We start from the raw sequence: 16,289 nt of genomic DNA, 5'->3' as shown, positions 1-16,289 counted from the left end.
CCAGTAATTTGTTCAAATAATCTTTTCTGTGAGAATTAATTTTGCAGCAAGAGGCCTGTCCTTTGACTCACATAGAAATATAAAAATTAAGACCTTCAAAATGCTGAATTCTGGGCCTCAGTGCAGTTTTGGAATTTAAACACCATTGTTCCTATGCTGTTTAGCTGCCAATTTAATTCCTTGTTATTGGAGAAGAGATGGCTTTACCTGTTTTGGATTGGATTGCCTTGCATTATTTGATCAGTTCTTGGCCATACATTTTTAACTACAACTAATTATGTATTAAGTTGGTTTTCTATTAAAAATAAGCATTGAGGTGAATCTTCCAGATTCTGATGTGTCAACTCTGGTCAGAAGTGAACTGAGTACATGCACACAGTACTTTATACACCTCAGTCTACTCATTCAAGACCAAAGGGATCACAAGCAGAGAGTTCCAGTTCCCAATGCTGACTATCTTGGGAGCATATCACTTTGCAATAGCAGGCATTCCCTGTACTACTACTGTTCCTTGTCGGTGTGTTCTTTTTCTTCCCTGTTTCTACACACAGCCTAGAAATTAACTACAAACTGAATTAATAGAGCTTGGCATTTTCCCCCTTCTCCCGTCCTTTCTGGAGCCAGCCTGCTGCAGTAGCTAGTGCTGGACATAAACTGGTGAGGCATGAAGCTCACTGACAGTTCTTGCTCCGTCAAGCCTAAGGTTCCCAACCCTCCAGGATGGGCCTGAGGTCTCCAGGAATTGGCTTCAATCTCCAGGTGACTGGAGCAATCGTGGCGATTTTGATGGCTTGGTATTGTGGAAAATGTTGGACGGAAACCTTCAGGAGCAGCTTCTGTCAGAGCTGGCGACCTTAGTCAAGCCTGCCTCACAGAGTTGTTGTAAAGTTAAAATGGGGTGACCCCCATGTTCGCTGCTTTGAGCTCCTTGGACAAAAGGTGAAATTCAGTTGCATAAATGCAGCCATAAATTCCACTGTTGTACCATCCCCATCTCCTTTTTTAAGCTAACCATATGTGTGAACAAAGGAAGCTTGGATTGGATTGCACCAAGATGATTGTTTGGCTTCTCTCTCTTGACTTTCTGTTCAATGTCCATGCTAATAGGCTGGCTTGGGGTGAAGTTATAGTAGAAGGCATCTGAAAGCAGTAGAAGGGATAGCATGGGATTCCCAGGTCAAGAAGGGGTTAGCCATGAGTGTGTGTGTGTGTGTGATGAAACCTCTTCCCAGCCCCCTTTTTGCCTCTGCTGCTCTCAGATAAGGTAAAGTGAGTCCACTAGTACCGCTCTTTCCTGGTTTCTTAAAGGGGATGAGATGATGGAAGCGAGGCTGTGTGAAATAAGAGGGTGAGCTGTGGCTGGGAAAGCTTTCGGGTTGGGGCTTGAAAGGTGAAATAAGATTTATTTATTTTTAGGCTGGCTTGTGAAGAGGCGTGATCGCTTGAATCCGTAAGGTGCTCTTTTCATGCTCAATTCAGTTTTTCCCCTTTGTTTTTGTCCTCTTTTCTCTAAAGGTGGCCGGATGGGAAACGTAAAAGAAAAAGCAGCCAATGTTCGGTGAAAAGCAGTATGTCAGGTGAGTACCTTTTCCAACGCTACAGTTCTCAGGTCTTTCTGATTGCTTTGCTCCGCTCCTCCTTGACCTTGGGGGCATGACACTACCAGTGCAGCGAGGAAGTGACCCAGTTCTTGCTGAAGGACTCCTGCTTCATCTTCTGACTATTGTCTTTCCATAGGGTGCACTGCTTGTGCAGTAGGAAGTGCCACCCAAAGATGCTGATGCCTTGTAGGGAGCAGAGTCTATCCAAGGGGTCACACATTAGAGCAGCACTGTAACTGAATCACAAACTGGATGCTGCCATATGCACGCCTTGCAGCCATATTCTGTAACTTGACAGGTGCTTGACAGGTCTCTGTGCTTTTGCAATTCTGGACAGGCAGCAAAGTTGGGAGGCTCATTGCCCCTGATGGGCCACCATACATAATGGGTGGCCTGTGTTTGCCTTACTGTGAGTCTGAAGTAGTGGAGAGCTGGGGGAAACCAATGCCAAGAATGTAGGACAGAGCTGCGTAAAGATAAAAGGAGGGAGGGAGGACTATTCCCCATCTCCTCCCTAGCCACATCTGTGCTCTTCGTGCTCTGCAAATGACAGCTTTAAGTTGTGCATTGGAGATTCAGCTGGTAAAGAGTGTGATGCTCTAGTCTTAGTTTTGCTGATCCATCAAGCCCCACCCCAGTTAATTTTTGTAGGATCATAGAGGTGAAATTGGGCCCCAAAGTCCCATCTTGCCTAGTTCCCCCACTCAATAATAAATAAATGGGTCATCGACTCTTTAGCTTCCCACCCTAACTATGATTGGTCTCTTCAATCAAGGGATCACAAACAGAGAACAATTTCATTGTAACTATGTTCCTGCAGCACAAGGACCTCCAGATGGCTAAAGCAAGTGAGCCAAGCCACACACTGCAGAGCCAGGTAGAATTGCACATGCATGCACATGCACACTAGGTCACTAGGCAATCTCACCGGAGGGGCTAGTCCCTTTCTGACTGCCAGTTAATTCTTGAACATGAGAAAAATTCATCCATTGAGACTCCTTAAATAATTTTTTCTGTGGTACATCCATTCCACCCAACGATTTTCCTCAAAAGTTGTAGCCATCTGTTCCTGATACCAGCCCCCATAAAAGAGCTTCATTAGGGGAGGGGAAATAGGCCACATTGACCCAAACAATCCACCACTGAGATGCCAGAATCTAAATAACAGGATATCCTTCAGAAATTTGTCTTGAACCCATTTAGGTTCTTTTGATCTTTTCCACTGGCCCAGAGCAGGAGGGTCACGGGGCAGCTCAGGATATCGGTTCTCAAACGGCAAGTTCTGCAGACAGAAGATAAACCACAAAAGGGCTGGGGGGTGCAAGAGGCGAGGCCATAGTGGGTCATGGGACAAAGTGCAGTGACATGAGAGCTGGTGAATATGTACGCCCTTTAGGTCTTCACCCGTTAGGGTGTATTCTCTCCGCCACTACTCCTCAGCCTGTCATCAGCTCGGTCGGTCTCTTTCTCCCCAAATCAAAACCTTTTGATTTCCTCTCTCATTAAGACCTTCAACTCTTACAAACTCTCATTTTAGTTCCTGAATTTTTGACCAGTACAACACCATATTTTAGATGACTGCACAACCAGGGATTCTAGACATTAGATTGTTAAAGAGAGCAAGATGTACCAAGATTGAACTAGTATGGGTCCAATTAACCTCTGAGCTAAGATCACTACCTTTAAAAAATTTTTTTTATGGATTTAGGAATTCTGTTCATAGGTAAAATAAAAGAAATAGGCAAAAAAGAATGGGGTTTGTCTGTTTCCTCGTAAGAAATGAAATCCCAGTGGACAAATAGATTTCACAGCAATGGTGAATCATGGATGTTTTGCTTTACCATTATGATAGGCTGAATTGAAAGATGCATCTATTGATAGGTTCAACCCACTTTCCCATCCACATGGAATCACTTTAGTTCAGTAGCTGCCAAATAGATTCCCACCCCCACCCCCGCCACTTGGTGCAGGGAAATTTGAGCAAATTTTTTTACAAAGAGAAATGGTCGAGGGGAGGGGGAGTACAAGCTTCAAAGAAATTTGAGTATTCTTGTATGTCTTTGCTAGAGACTTACATTGGTTTTTGCCAGTTTTAACTTTCATGGCTTCCTTCAAAGAATCCAAGGAATTGCAGCTGAAAATCCCTAGCTATTCCCCTCCTCCTTTTACTAGGGTTGCCATCCCTCCAGGATTGGCCTGGAGTCTCCAGGAATCAACAACAGTCTCCAGATGACAACTGAAAGCAATCCTGAAGATGTTAATAGCTTGATATTGTGTGGGGAAAATATTGGGTGGGGGGCAATCTCCAGGAATAGCTTCGGTCAAAGTTGGCAACCCTACATCTTACAGAACTGCTGTTCCCAGGTTTCCCTGGGGAGATTGAATGTCTGTAAAACATAGTTAAACCAGCCGTAAAGGTAAAATAAAATGTGCCACTGAGTAGATTTCGACTCCTGGTGACCACAGAGCCCTGTGGTTGTCTTTGGTAGAATACAAGAGGGGTTTACCATTGCCTTCTCCCTTAGTGTAGGCTTATTCTGTAGTGTAGATGCACTCCCTGTTTTCAGTGTAGATACATCCTCTGTCTTCCTGTAGATACATTCTCTGTCTTCCTGGAACTCTTCTTTGCTGTCACAAAAGAAAACAGCTCTTTCTCCATTGATAAGTTGAATGGCTGGCATAATCTGCTTTTTTAAAAAAAGAAGATCTAATCTGAGTGTGGAAGCATGTACAATGAGATGTGCACTCTCTCTCGGATGTGTCCACAGAATTGCTGCTTATAGCATTTTTCTTGAATGTATTTCCATTTGCTCCTCATTGCCCTGATACAATTCTTAGGGTGAGGTCAGACACCACCGAAGTGGAGATCTTCATCTCTAGCGTGAGCCCAGCTCCACAAGTTGTATGATAGACATACTTATCAGCAAGCTACGTGTTGGTTCAGCCTCAGTCTTGTCACTTCGAGCAAGCTGTAGGCAGGCAAGCAAAGGGGCTGGACTAGACCCTTTCTCCCTCCAAGTTTTCTATTTGCAGATTATTTGGCAGAGCATTCAAATGCTCTTAAGAGAGTTGTCTTCTTGGTCATGAATCCTGTTGTCTATTAAGATCATCTGAAGAGGTCTGGTTATGGTTACCACCAGCTCATTTGGTGGCGACTCAGGACTGGGCCTTCTCTGTGGCTACTCCAGAATACGCGCCCTGTTGAAATAAGAGCATCTCCTCCTCTGTTTGCTTTTAGGAAGACCCTCAAGACACCTGTTTTCTCAGGCTTTAAACGGAAAGTAATTTTGAACTATTTAATGTGTTTTTCTTGTGATTTTTTTTAATCTGGTCTTGTGAATTTTAACTGCTTTTATTCTGTTTTACATTTGTTTAACTCTGTACACCGCCTAGAGATGCATATATATCAGGCAGTAAAGAAATATGATTAAATAAATAAATAATGTAGAATCAGTCCTTCCCCTATTATCTCAGGTGGTACAGTACTCTACCCATCTCATCACAACTTCCTTCTGTTGCATATGTGTATGAATCCAGCCTTGAGTTAGGAATCCATCTGTCAACTAATCTAGTAAGTCTGAACAAATTTTCATAGGCATAGAAAACAGTATTTCTGAAGAAGGAAGTTTACTAAAACAGGTTTTTTTAAAAAATAAACTGTTTTAGAAGATGCATGTACATGTCACAGCAGGCATACCTTGTTAAAAAAAAAAAAAACCACCCCCAAAAAACCCAAACCTGATGTCTAAAGAGATGGGGCGATGCCTTTTCTAAGATGGTGCCTGCCACCTTGAAAACTCTTGAATTAAAAACAATTAGCAATTTTTTGGAACTGATCATTTAGAGGCACCTTTTTATTTGGATAGCTGGTCCATGGTTTGTGGTGGGGGGATGTGTGTGACATCATGGGTGTTATTTGGTTGGTCTCCACCACAGTTAACCTTTTCCCATTTCAGACTGAATTGTGTTGCAGACTTACAGAACCAGCCTCTTGAAGCTCACCTGGAAGGGGGAAACGTACATTATGTACTGAACATAGTAACAGCCCTTTCCAACCTGGCTCTACTGCTCTAAAAATGTTGTCCCCATCTTTACCACTTGTATGTTTCCTGTACATACACATTCCTTTCTCTCATGAGCTGTTGCTGCTTTTAAACTAACTCTGAATTAGCACCCTCTGCACATTTGATTTGTTGCATGCATGCACACATAGAGCAGGGGCAGAAAATTATGAATTATCTGGAATTGTTGTGCAAAATCCAAAGCCACCCCCTCTCTTCCCCTTCCAATAACTTAATAGAAGATTTTACATAGTCAGGGGGCTGCTGGACAAGGAATGCATTTGGGTACAGTATGCTCACAGCCCTTTCTCTACAGTGGAATGACATATATCCAAGCTCCTTAAAAGTCTTTAAAACCAAAAATTAAAACTGGAGTTGTAACAGATGTTTCCTTCATTAGGGGAGCCTAAGTTTGTTCTGTCTTTGCAATGCAATTGTGACAGACAGACAGACCAGCTCATTCAGTCCTCAGTCTTGCTCCCTGCCCCTCATGCATCAGACCAGTTGTCCTTTTTATTCTAGTTTTTTAAAAACACCGTGTGCACATTTATTCAGTTAAATGCTCAGCTGTCGCATTTTAAAATTAAACACCACAGTTTGTTAAAAATTGAAAAATTGCTCTGAGGTGGGGAGGGGAGGAGTTGGAGTCATGGTGTCACAAACACTGGCCAATCAGTGGCTGTCCTCACTACCCCTACTGTCTTTTTGGGCAACTCTGCACTCGAGAAGATATGCAGCAATGTAGACCATGGCCCACATGTTTACCAGGCCTATAAGTTCAATGTGTTTTCCTCTGCAGATGCCATGTTTGGGTGAAGGTTGTAACAGATGTTATTTATGCCAAGATACTCTCAGCAGTGGTGAGAGTATCTGCCTCTGAATACCAATTGCAGGGGAGTAACAGCAGGAGGGAGAGTATGCCCTTAGCTCCTGCCTATAGGCTTCCAGTGGCATCTAGTTGGCCGCTGTGTGAAACAGGATGCTGGACTAGATGGCCCTTGGGCCTGATCCAGCAGGCCTGTTCTTATGTAACCTCTCATGGGGTGGCACTGCTTTTATACAACTTGAAGGAACTAAAATGCCCTGTAGGAGCCAGAAATGGAAAGTTCTTACTGGAAAGGTTTGTTCTCCAAGGCTCCTAGAAGGCATCCTCCTTGCCACTGAAATACCATGGGGCTAGTTCATCCTAAGGCTTCTGCCCTGCTGTACCTGTTGGAGAGGAAGGCAGGGACTCCTGGAGAGGTCCATCTATCCTATTTTCTCCAATGTGGTTGAAATTTGATCAGTTGCCTGTGTTTGGCTCTTTTACATTTTTGTTAGCTTGTATAGGTTGAGGAGTTCTGATCTTCCTAGTTTGGTCTCTCCCCTTGGTGGTAACTGTTGCAAGAATGCCCCTTTTCTAAGAAGAAGTGCTATTCCCAACTATCAAAATGTCCCCTGGGGGTCACGGAGAACAGAAATTCAGTTCTCCTCCTTCCATCAGTTGTACAGTGCAATGTGTGATGGTGTGCGCACATAGTGTGTAATTGCTCATTTGCCCAAGTGGGTGCTCAAATTTATGGCCAGTGTTCCACTACATGTAGATGATTTCTGGTTTGATTAGTGCGTATAATGGATGCCTAGATGCCTTTGTCGCATGGAAGTGGTGTGAGGAAGGGATCTGGCACTGAGTCTCCTCCTTCAAAAGTGGCTGTTTAAATTAGCCTAACATGACTGCAAATTGTGTGGTCTCTCAGGAGGGAGAGGGTGTGACAGCTAAGCCCAATGCTTTTGCTTCCTACCCAGATGCTGGTGGTTCTCTTCCCCTCCCCCAAGCCATAGAGCTTTCATGTTGTAAACAGCTGTTCTCCAGATGGGTTAAAGACCCAGTGTCTCTTCTCTTGTCATCAGCCCTCTACCTCTTTGTGGAAAATTGCATCCACTTTTGGGGAATTCTGACTCCCAGCCTCTAAGGGTCACTTGTCATATGACACTTCGCTACATGGGGGTACATTACTGTGGAAAAAAACATGTGAAAGTCCCACACAGTCAGTTTCTCCCTTGAGTGCATTCATTAGTAATTTGTGATCAGTAGTAGATTCCCAATGAAAAATGCTGATGTGTATGCATTCTTCACATTTTATGTGTACATGGCCTTTTTTCCTGTGCCAATTTACACTCCTTTAGGGAAAATGACATGTGAAAATTTAGTTCTTGGGCACTAGACCTTGCTTGTTTCCCAGGAGAAAGACAACTTTACGTGCAGCAAACCATTATTGAAGATGCAATGGTGTTTCCCGCAGCAAACATGCAAACAGCATACATGCAGTTTTTAACATGCATGAGTACGTGTTGAGGGAGCCCCAGATTCCCAAGTTTGAGGATTTAAATACTACATGAAGATTTAAAAATGTACATATGTTACTCATACTTCTTCACATGTCTGCTCTGTGAAGTGTAGAACTGTTCTAAGGAAACTCAGGACTCTCTCTCTCTCCACCCCAATTCTTGTTCCCTGCTCCCTATTGTCTATTTTGGTGGATGAAGAATTGGGTGTAAGATGAGGCTGTGGAACTGTTGAGTAAAACAGCCATTCTGAGACTAGGGATAGAATTGGATAGTTAATGGGTTGCCACATACCCATCCTTCTAGCAACACTTCGTGTGTTTGGACAATGTTTGTACTGATGTTGAAGTGTGTTAAATTTGTGTTCGGTTATATGGAATTTAATTGTGTGGGGTGGGGGGCAGGAGAGAGAGAAAGATAATGAATCAAAATATGTAGAGATGCCCCCCTCAATTTTTTGTTAGAAGTTTTTGTTTGTTTATTTAGGGAGTTGTACTTAACATTATTTGGGGCTGAACATATGTGGCTGAACACACAGAGTCAAACCATTGGTCCCTCTAGCTCAGCGTTGTCTACACTGACTGGCAATGGCTCCAGAGGAAGATCTTTCCCAGACTTTTCAGGATTGAATCTTCTGGAAAAATTGGGATTGAATCTTCTGCAGGTAAACCTGCGCGTTGTAAATTATCTAGATTGTTGTAAACCGCCTAGATACTTCAGTAGTGGGTGGTATACAAATATGTTAAATAAAATAAAGCATATGCTCAAACACTGATTTTCAGCCCATTCTCTGGCTTTTTCCTCTCCTTTAGTTCTAGTTATAGATACAGAATAGCCTTATTCACATGTGATGTTCAACTAACATACAATCTGTGTGCATAATTGTTCTTCGTTGTGCAGTCCACAGGCCACTGGCAGCTTGCACGGATCCCAGTGGCAGCCCTTGGCTTAACTCTCCCCCTTCTTTCTCCTGCTGCCTCTAGTTCCCTCAGCCACCGTGCTCTCTCTCGCTCTCTGCTCCTGCTCCTCCTGCCACTGCGCTCGCTTTCTCCCTCCGCTGCTGCCGGGCCACCATACTCTCCCTCTCTCCCCCCCTCACCTCCTCCTTCTCCTGTCACCTTGCCTGCTGTTTCTCCCTCACTCCACCGCCCCACTGCAGCAGCTTTGTATTCACACACCTCATTCTCTCTCTTGCTTCTCTCCTCCTCCTCCTGTTACCAGGCATGCTCTCTCTCTCTCCCTCTCTCTCTCCTCGCCCATAGCCAGACCATTGCCTTCTCCCCCCTCTGTGGAACAAGCCCTCTCAGAAGCTGCAGCCCCCTCTTTAAAAATAGTTAAGAGCACTGGTGTACAGTGTACTCATGTGCAAATCTGTACACTCATACAAGCCCCATTCTGATGTTATTTAATGGAGACTGTACTCATGTGCAGTCTCCAAAAATGTACCAGAAATCCCACCTAGCACATCACTCACTGATTGTCCCCAGTGTGTCCCTCACGCTTACACTGTTTGTCTGAATAGACAAATGCTGTAAGCATGATGGCGTGTGCTTCCGTGAGAAGGAGCCTCCAGTCCTTAGCATCCATTATCACAATTACCACGTTTGGCTTTTCAGACAAACTATTAATTGACTATTAAGCTTGAGGGATGTGCTGGGGGAAATTAGTGAGTGATGCATTGGGCGGAACTTCCGGTGTGTTTTCAAAGGTTGAATGCCTCCGTTAAATACCGTATTTTACGGACTATAAGACGCACCTTAATTTTAATCCAGTTTTGCAGAGTTTTAACTTATTAAACTGTTAAAACATATAAGACGCTCCTGAATTTTGGCGGATATTTTTCGAGGAAAAAAGTGAGTCTTATAGTCCATAAAATACGGTAACATCTGAGTGGAGCTATGGTTATTCACACCTACTTTCAGCACACATGCAGTAGTACATTTGAGAGTGTCTTTACCTAGATTCACTTTTTAAGTGAACACCTGTACAGTCGTTCAAAGAAAAACATATCTACATGTAGAGACACCTGACACTGGTACAATATAATATCTGAATAAGGCTAATTCAGCTTCTGTGAGGATAGTAAAAGACCAAGTTGGCTTGGAAAACCCTGACAAAGACTAGGGGTGAAGGGGCCTCATTCTGTTGGCAAGTAAGGTGGTGCTGGGCCGCCAAGTGGGAAGAGGGCCAAGGAAACTCCCAAAAGCAGAGTGGCTTAAGGAATGGAACAAATAAGCATGAGGCTGAGAAACCAAAACCTGAAGGAAGGATAGGAGGAGGAAAGGGGAGGGGGAGATGTAGAGCTGAGGAAAGGAAGGGTCAGTGAGAGAGACAGTCTGGGGGGGTGGGGGGGCAGGGGAAGGTAGCACGGGCCCTGAGAGCAAGACATAGCTGTGTGCTGACGGCAGAAAGAAGGCCGAGGCAGTTAAATGCAGGAAAACTGACTGGAAAGCGAGCTCCCCTATCTCCTGGGCTAAGAGGTCTGAAAGAAGAGGGAACATGGAGCCACTGAGCTGAGAAACCTGAGGAAAATGGGGGAAGGATGGAGCAGGCATGGGGGAAGGGATCAAGGTAACAGGAGTTGCTATGAAAGAGGTCTTGTGGTAGCAAGCATGACTTGTCCCCATAGCTAAGCAGGGTCTGCCCTGGTTGCATATGAATGGGAGACTTGATGTGTGAGCACTGCAAGATATTCCCCTCAGGGGATGAAGCCGCTCTGGGAAGAGCAGAAGGTTTCAAGTTCCCTCCCTGGCTTCTCCAAGATAGGACAAGATTTTTTTATTGAACCAACAAACTCCAAAGCATACAGTATGTTGCCAGGTTTCAAGTTCCCTCCCTGGCTTCTCCAAGACAGGGCTGAGAGAGATTTGTGCCTGCAACCTTGGAGAAGCCGCTGCCAGTCTGTGAAGACAATACTGAGCTAGATAGACCAATGGTCTGACTCAGTATATGGCAGTTTCCTATGTTCCTAGGATCTAGAAACATTAGAGCTGGCAAGGAAGAAGATAGAGGGTGAACAAAGGAAGTAAGACCAAGTAAGAACCGAACAACACCTTACATTACATGAATTTTAAAGCAATGTGATTAAGACTAACTAGCTGTCTTTCTAAGCAAAATGCAGCCTTGTGAGAGGGCGATAGGGGTCAGCATCAAATAGCATCTAGAGTGCACAGCTGTCAGCAGGAAAACAACACCAGGGGAAAGGATAAACCATGGTCCCATCCTAGGCTTGGCCCCCCCACCACCACTGTATTTTGCTTAGAAAGAAGAGCCATCCTGTCTTAAATCACACTACTTTAAAATGCATTTAATTCAACATGTAGTTTGATCCAAAGCAGTGAGGTGAAAAGCAAAGGTCTGAGGGGGAAATAGCTGTGGAGGCTGAGGTATGAAGGACTGGGAGGCAAAGGTATAGCTTTTATGAAAAAGAAGAAGCCTGAGTTAAAGCAAGGCTGTGGGCAAGCTTCACACAAGGTCTAGGGACAAGACTCTGTGCTGTTGGTAGGAATGGGGATTATGGGCCAAGCAGGCCAGGATGTTGGCATTGTGTTTTGCTTGTTTTTGCTTCATTCATTTGACATTTCGATGTTCATTCCCTTCTCTTCTGTCTTAGACACTGCAAATGTCCAGGCAACCCACCACTGCTCTAAAGCAGCTGCCTGTGTTCCTGCTGAGGAAGAAACAGTGCCTTACCCCTCACCACCAAACACACCAATACCATGGGAGGTGGCACTCATGGCTGAGTCATTGAGGGGTCATGTGGAGGTGACCCTTGCCACAACCCCAGACAATAGGACATTGTGAGGGCAGGGGGTGAATGAGAGAACACTGCTCCCTTTCCGGGGCTGGTGGGGAAGAACCCTTCATTATCGGTGTTGATTAGGCCCTGGAGGCTAAGCAAGGTTATGTGGGTTGTTGGAGGGATAATTTGGAGTGGGGGGTCACACACTGCTTCCTTCCCCCTCAAGCCCCCATGCCCAGAGATAAAGAGCCTTTTATGGATGTACATGGCTTTGTGTTTTCTGCATGAAAAGCACGCTCGTTAGCAGTACTTTAAATAGTCTTTCAGAAAGGCTAACGAAGCCTGGATGGGGGTTGAGAGCAGGCAAGGACAGACTGTGCCACCCCCCCAAACCTGGAATGTGGGGTCAAAGGCGACCTCGAGAACCATTCAGGCCCTTGGGTGCCTGTGCTGTGAGGAATGGGCTGCAGAGTTCTCCTGCCGTCCCCACCATGTTTGTCACAAAGCAAAGCTGAGTCAAATATGGGAAAGCCTGCAAGTTGAAGGGGAAGAAGAGGTCAGGCAGGGCTTAGTTTTGAAACAGGAGTTATTTTATTTGTATTCTTTTGTTCCATCCAAGAGCTCAGTGTGGCATAGATGTGGTAAGGTGATTCATTTCATGCTTATTGTTAATATTATTGTTCGTTGTTGTTAATAATAATAAAAATAAATAAATAAATAAATAAATAAATAAATAAATAAATAAATAAATAACCAACCATACTACTTGGGACAGCATGAATACTACAATGCTATCTTTAATTTTTCTTTAGTTATCCTAGACCCTTGGAAAGGGCCCGATAATTAAAAGTACCAAATCCAGTCAATAACATATGGTAGACTGTGTGTAAATAGCATATGATATATGCGTTTTCAACAAAAAGGTCAAAAAGTGGTTTACATAGGAAAAGCAATGAGAAAAAGAATAGGAAGATGGTTCCCTGTTCTAAAGGGGCTAACTGTCTAAAAATAAACACAAAGGAGGTACCACCAGGCATAAGCATTGGAGTGAGGCTGTACTGGGATGAACAGGGCAGTTGCTCTGCCCCTGCTAAACGTAAGGGAGCCACCACTTTGAAAGGTGCCTCTTTATCCAGTTAGCATAACAGCTCTGTGAGGTAGGCAGATTTGGCTTGTGAGCTAGTATCTGGCTCAAGATTTTCCTGTAAGTTTTCGTGGTTGAGTGGGCTGAAAGGCATAATCTCATACTGAGTGGGAGGTAGCAATGGGAAATCTCTCCTGTATTCTACCAAAGACAACCACAGGGCTCTGTGGTCGCCAGAAGTCAACACCGACTTGACGGCACAGTTTACCGTTTTACCTCCCCAGGTTGATCCAGGTTGATCTTTCTGTCCACTATGCCGCCCTGGGATATGTGACACGATCAGAAAGAGGAGAGTACCTCTGAGCATGTGCTGTTTGCAATTCTTTAATTATTGCCATAACTACAATCAGATTAAGGGATGGGCTTGCAGGCTTGTGTCAGGCCCCTTTTCAAATATAAAGTAAAGCACCAAGGAGTACATCTGGATTTATCAATCCAGATGTACTCCTTGGTGCTTTACTACAAATATAATCCAGGTTTAAGTTAGCCACCAGTACATTAATGATTCGAATGCATCCAGTGCAGGGAGGTGGCAGACTGATTCTCTCCCGCCCCTCATGGAGACTGACTGGAAGAAGGCATGGCCAGAATAGTGAATTAAGTGAAGGGGCAACAGATAGCCTCCTCTTGAAAGCTTTCCTTGTGCAGCAAAACTACCCACCCCCAGGGGAGGCTAGCCATTGCCTCTTTGCATGAGTTGCTACTGTTCCTCTCAGAAGGCACAGCCAGAATAGGAACTTGTGCCAAAACATATAAGATGGGGCCCTCTGATGGCAGGTAATCTCAAAGGACAGCCTTTGGGGTAGAAGAGTGAAATTATGCCTCCAGCTTTTTAAAGTTAGACAAGAACATGCATTTAACTCAAATTGGGCAGCATCCAGACTAATGCTGTTGTCGCGTTAGAATGTTTTGCATGCTCAACAATTTTTGCCGATCTCTTCTTCCTGCTGCCCCGATTATCTATGAAAATATGTTTCTGAGGGCTGGTGGACCCTCAAAGGGAAGTGGGGCCTAGCAAAAATAATTGTACACATGAAGTGCTCTAATGTGAGGGCACAATTAGTCTAGATGCTGCCCACTGTCTTAGATTCTCAGTAGAGTCCTGTCTGCATGTGCCTTCTCTTTCAGAAGTGTGGCTGGGCAGGGTGGGCCTTGCTTTCTTGCAGCCAGTGTTTCCTTTCCTGCTCTGATCTCTCAGCTCTCTTTCCCTCCCACAGGGTACATCCCTAGCTACTTGGACAAAGATGAACAGTGTGTTGTATGTGGAGACAAAGCCACGGGGTACCACTACCGATGTATCACCTGTGAAGGCTGCAAGGTAATGCATGTTTCAGAGGAGACAGAGAACATCTTTGTCAGAGTATCCCACAGACCATGATGTGGCTCAGTATAGGGGAGCTCTCCCTTTGTAGTTAGTACCTCCTATTGGTCATGGCACTGAATGAGCTAGACAGCTGCCTAGGATGGCACTTCACGGGTACTTCAGTGCAACTGATGGAAGGCATTTGGAGATGAAGGAGGTCCTCGTGGGGCAAGCAAGAGATCCAGAAGGTTCAAGTCCAGCTAAGGGGAACAGCTGTTTTTCAGGACCTCTGGGCCGCGGTTTGTTAAAAATATCTCAAGCAGATAGGCTAGACTGTCTTATAAATGAGAGGATGAAAGAACCCATGCTGTGCCTCAACAGACTCCAACATCTGTTGGAATGGATGAAGCCAGGTTCTGATGACAGTGGAAGTTAGGAAATCCTACATTTCCCGTGGCACTCAGTTGCATTTCTCAGTTCCTAAATTGTCTTCTGCCCCACTCCACCATTCATTAACACTGTTCCTTCCCAAATGCTGCTACGTATTTATGTTATCTATATCTTGTCCTTCCCCCGCAAGGGACTCAGAGTGAAGCATGTGTCAGGTTATCCTATTTTATCTTCATAACAACCCTGTGAGGTAAGCTAAGCTTACCTCAGTGACTTGCCCAAGGCCACCTGTTCCTTCATGTCTGAGGAAATATTTGAACCAGTGTTTAAGTCTAGCACTCTAGCCACCATATCGTAGCAATATGGGACCAGCATGCTGAACCTGTATGGGACACAGAAGTGGTGAAGTTGCTCCCCCCAAAAGTGAAGAAGTGGTGAAGTTGCATGCCCCATATTGATTGATTTCCAATCTGTATTAGATGCATAACACTAGAAGGAAAGAAAGAAGAGGCCATGGGTTGACTAGTGGGGATTGAGGTGGGCAGTCACGATGGGGATTAGGTTCAGTGAGCAAAGTAGTCCAGGACAAAATGATGGAACCCAAGTGAGTTGGCTCAGGATGCTTTGAGGTCTCAGTAGAAAATGCAGATGGCACCCCACACATCCTAGTTAGCACAGGACACAGTCTACTGGGAAGTTCTTCTGTGTAGACCTCATTGAAACTATCAGGACCTGTTCAAAAGAACTTCCAGATGGTTTGTTGTGCTACAAGGGTTAGATCTGAATGTCATAAGAAACTGCCCTATAGAAAGTCAAGACCTTGGAACATTTTGTCTACACCGTATTGTCTACAGTGACTGGCAGTGACTCACCAAATTTTGGGTGGGTCTTTCCCAGCCCTACCTGGACATGCCAGGGATTGAACCTAGGACCTTCTGCATGCAAAGCAGATGCTCGCCCACTGAACTATAGCCTCTTCCCCTTTGCAGCCTTGCAAACTTTGATAGCAACTGAAGTGTATCACCTAAGCGAGCTACCTCACCTTGCCCTATGGGAGGGCTACCTCGGAGGGTTGCAAGAGGGCCATGCAGAAAAGTTCTCTCTCTTGTCTCTAGTACTGGCCTACAGGCATTAATCTGAGTATTGATCTTGAGTTTTCTAGGTACAAGATGTGGGTTTCCTGGGCAAAAGAGGGTTTGAATTTTATTTATTGTATTTATTTTTTAATGCTGATTGACTGTTTACAAAGAGGCTCCCTCATTTCGACACCCCCTCACATGTTTCTAGCATAAGCCAAGCCTTTCTGCAGGGGGTGAGCTAAGGACGCTGGGCACCAGGATCTGAATGGGTACTAGTGGAAGGGCAGAAGATTTGCGGGGGGTGGGGGGTTAACTGAGGACATACTGGATATCCAGCCGTGATGGGTGTCTAATGAGCAAGGATTCAGTGACAGTGTTCTGGGCACATTTTAGAATGCAGAATGCTGCCATTGGAGGCTGTAGAGATATTATCACCCTTCTCCCAGCATTTCATTTTGTCTCGGAGCATGGAAGTTGTGTGTTATGTGTGTTTGCTTGGGGTGGATAGAGGGCATAGGGATAAGTAGGCATTTTGAAGACCAGTTTTACCTCCCCACAACTTACTTTTGAGCCAGGGAGAAGCTCTACATCCTGGCTTCAGTGCCAAGATCAAGGCAGAATATGTGAAAGTCATAACGAGGCAG

General features: G+C 44.7%; 1 protein-coding gene across 6 annotated transcripts in view; it reads left to right on the top strand.

The window, feature by feature from the left end:
- THRA (thyroid hormone receptor alpha) overlaps positions 1-16,289 on the top strand; it is a 145,196-nt gene that overhangs the window by 106,865 nt on the left and 22,042 nt on the right. For 4 of the 6 annotated variants that reach the window (XM_053259118.1, XM_053259117.1, XM_053259119.1 and 1 more), the window contains exons 3-4: positions 1,516-1,577; positions 14,091-14,191. In XM_053259118.1, the coding sequence (XP_053115093.1) occupies positions 1,516-1,577; positions 14,091-14,191 (163 nt within the window). Of the gene's footprint in view, positions 1-1,515; positions 1,578-10,347; positions 12,371-14,090; positions 14,192-16,289 lie in introns of those variants that run through there. The other 2 variants (XM_053259120.1, XM_053259115.1) reach the window with 2 other exon arrangements.

This window comes from Hemicordylus capensis, chromosome 6 (genome assembly GCF_027244095.1).
Source record: "Hemicordylus capensis ecotype Gifberg chromosome 6, rHemCap1.1.pri, whole genome shotgun sequence".
NCBI lineage: Eukaryota > Metazoa > Chordata > Lepidosauria > Squamata > Cordylidae > Hemicordylus > Hemicordylus capensis.
This window is presented reverse-complemented; position numbering and strand designations above follow the sequence as displayed.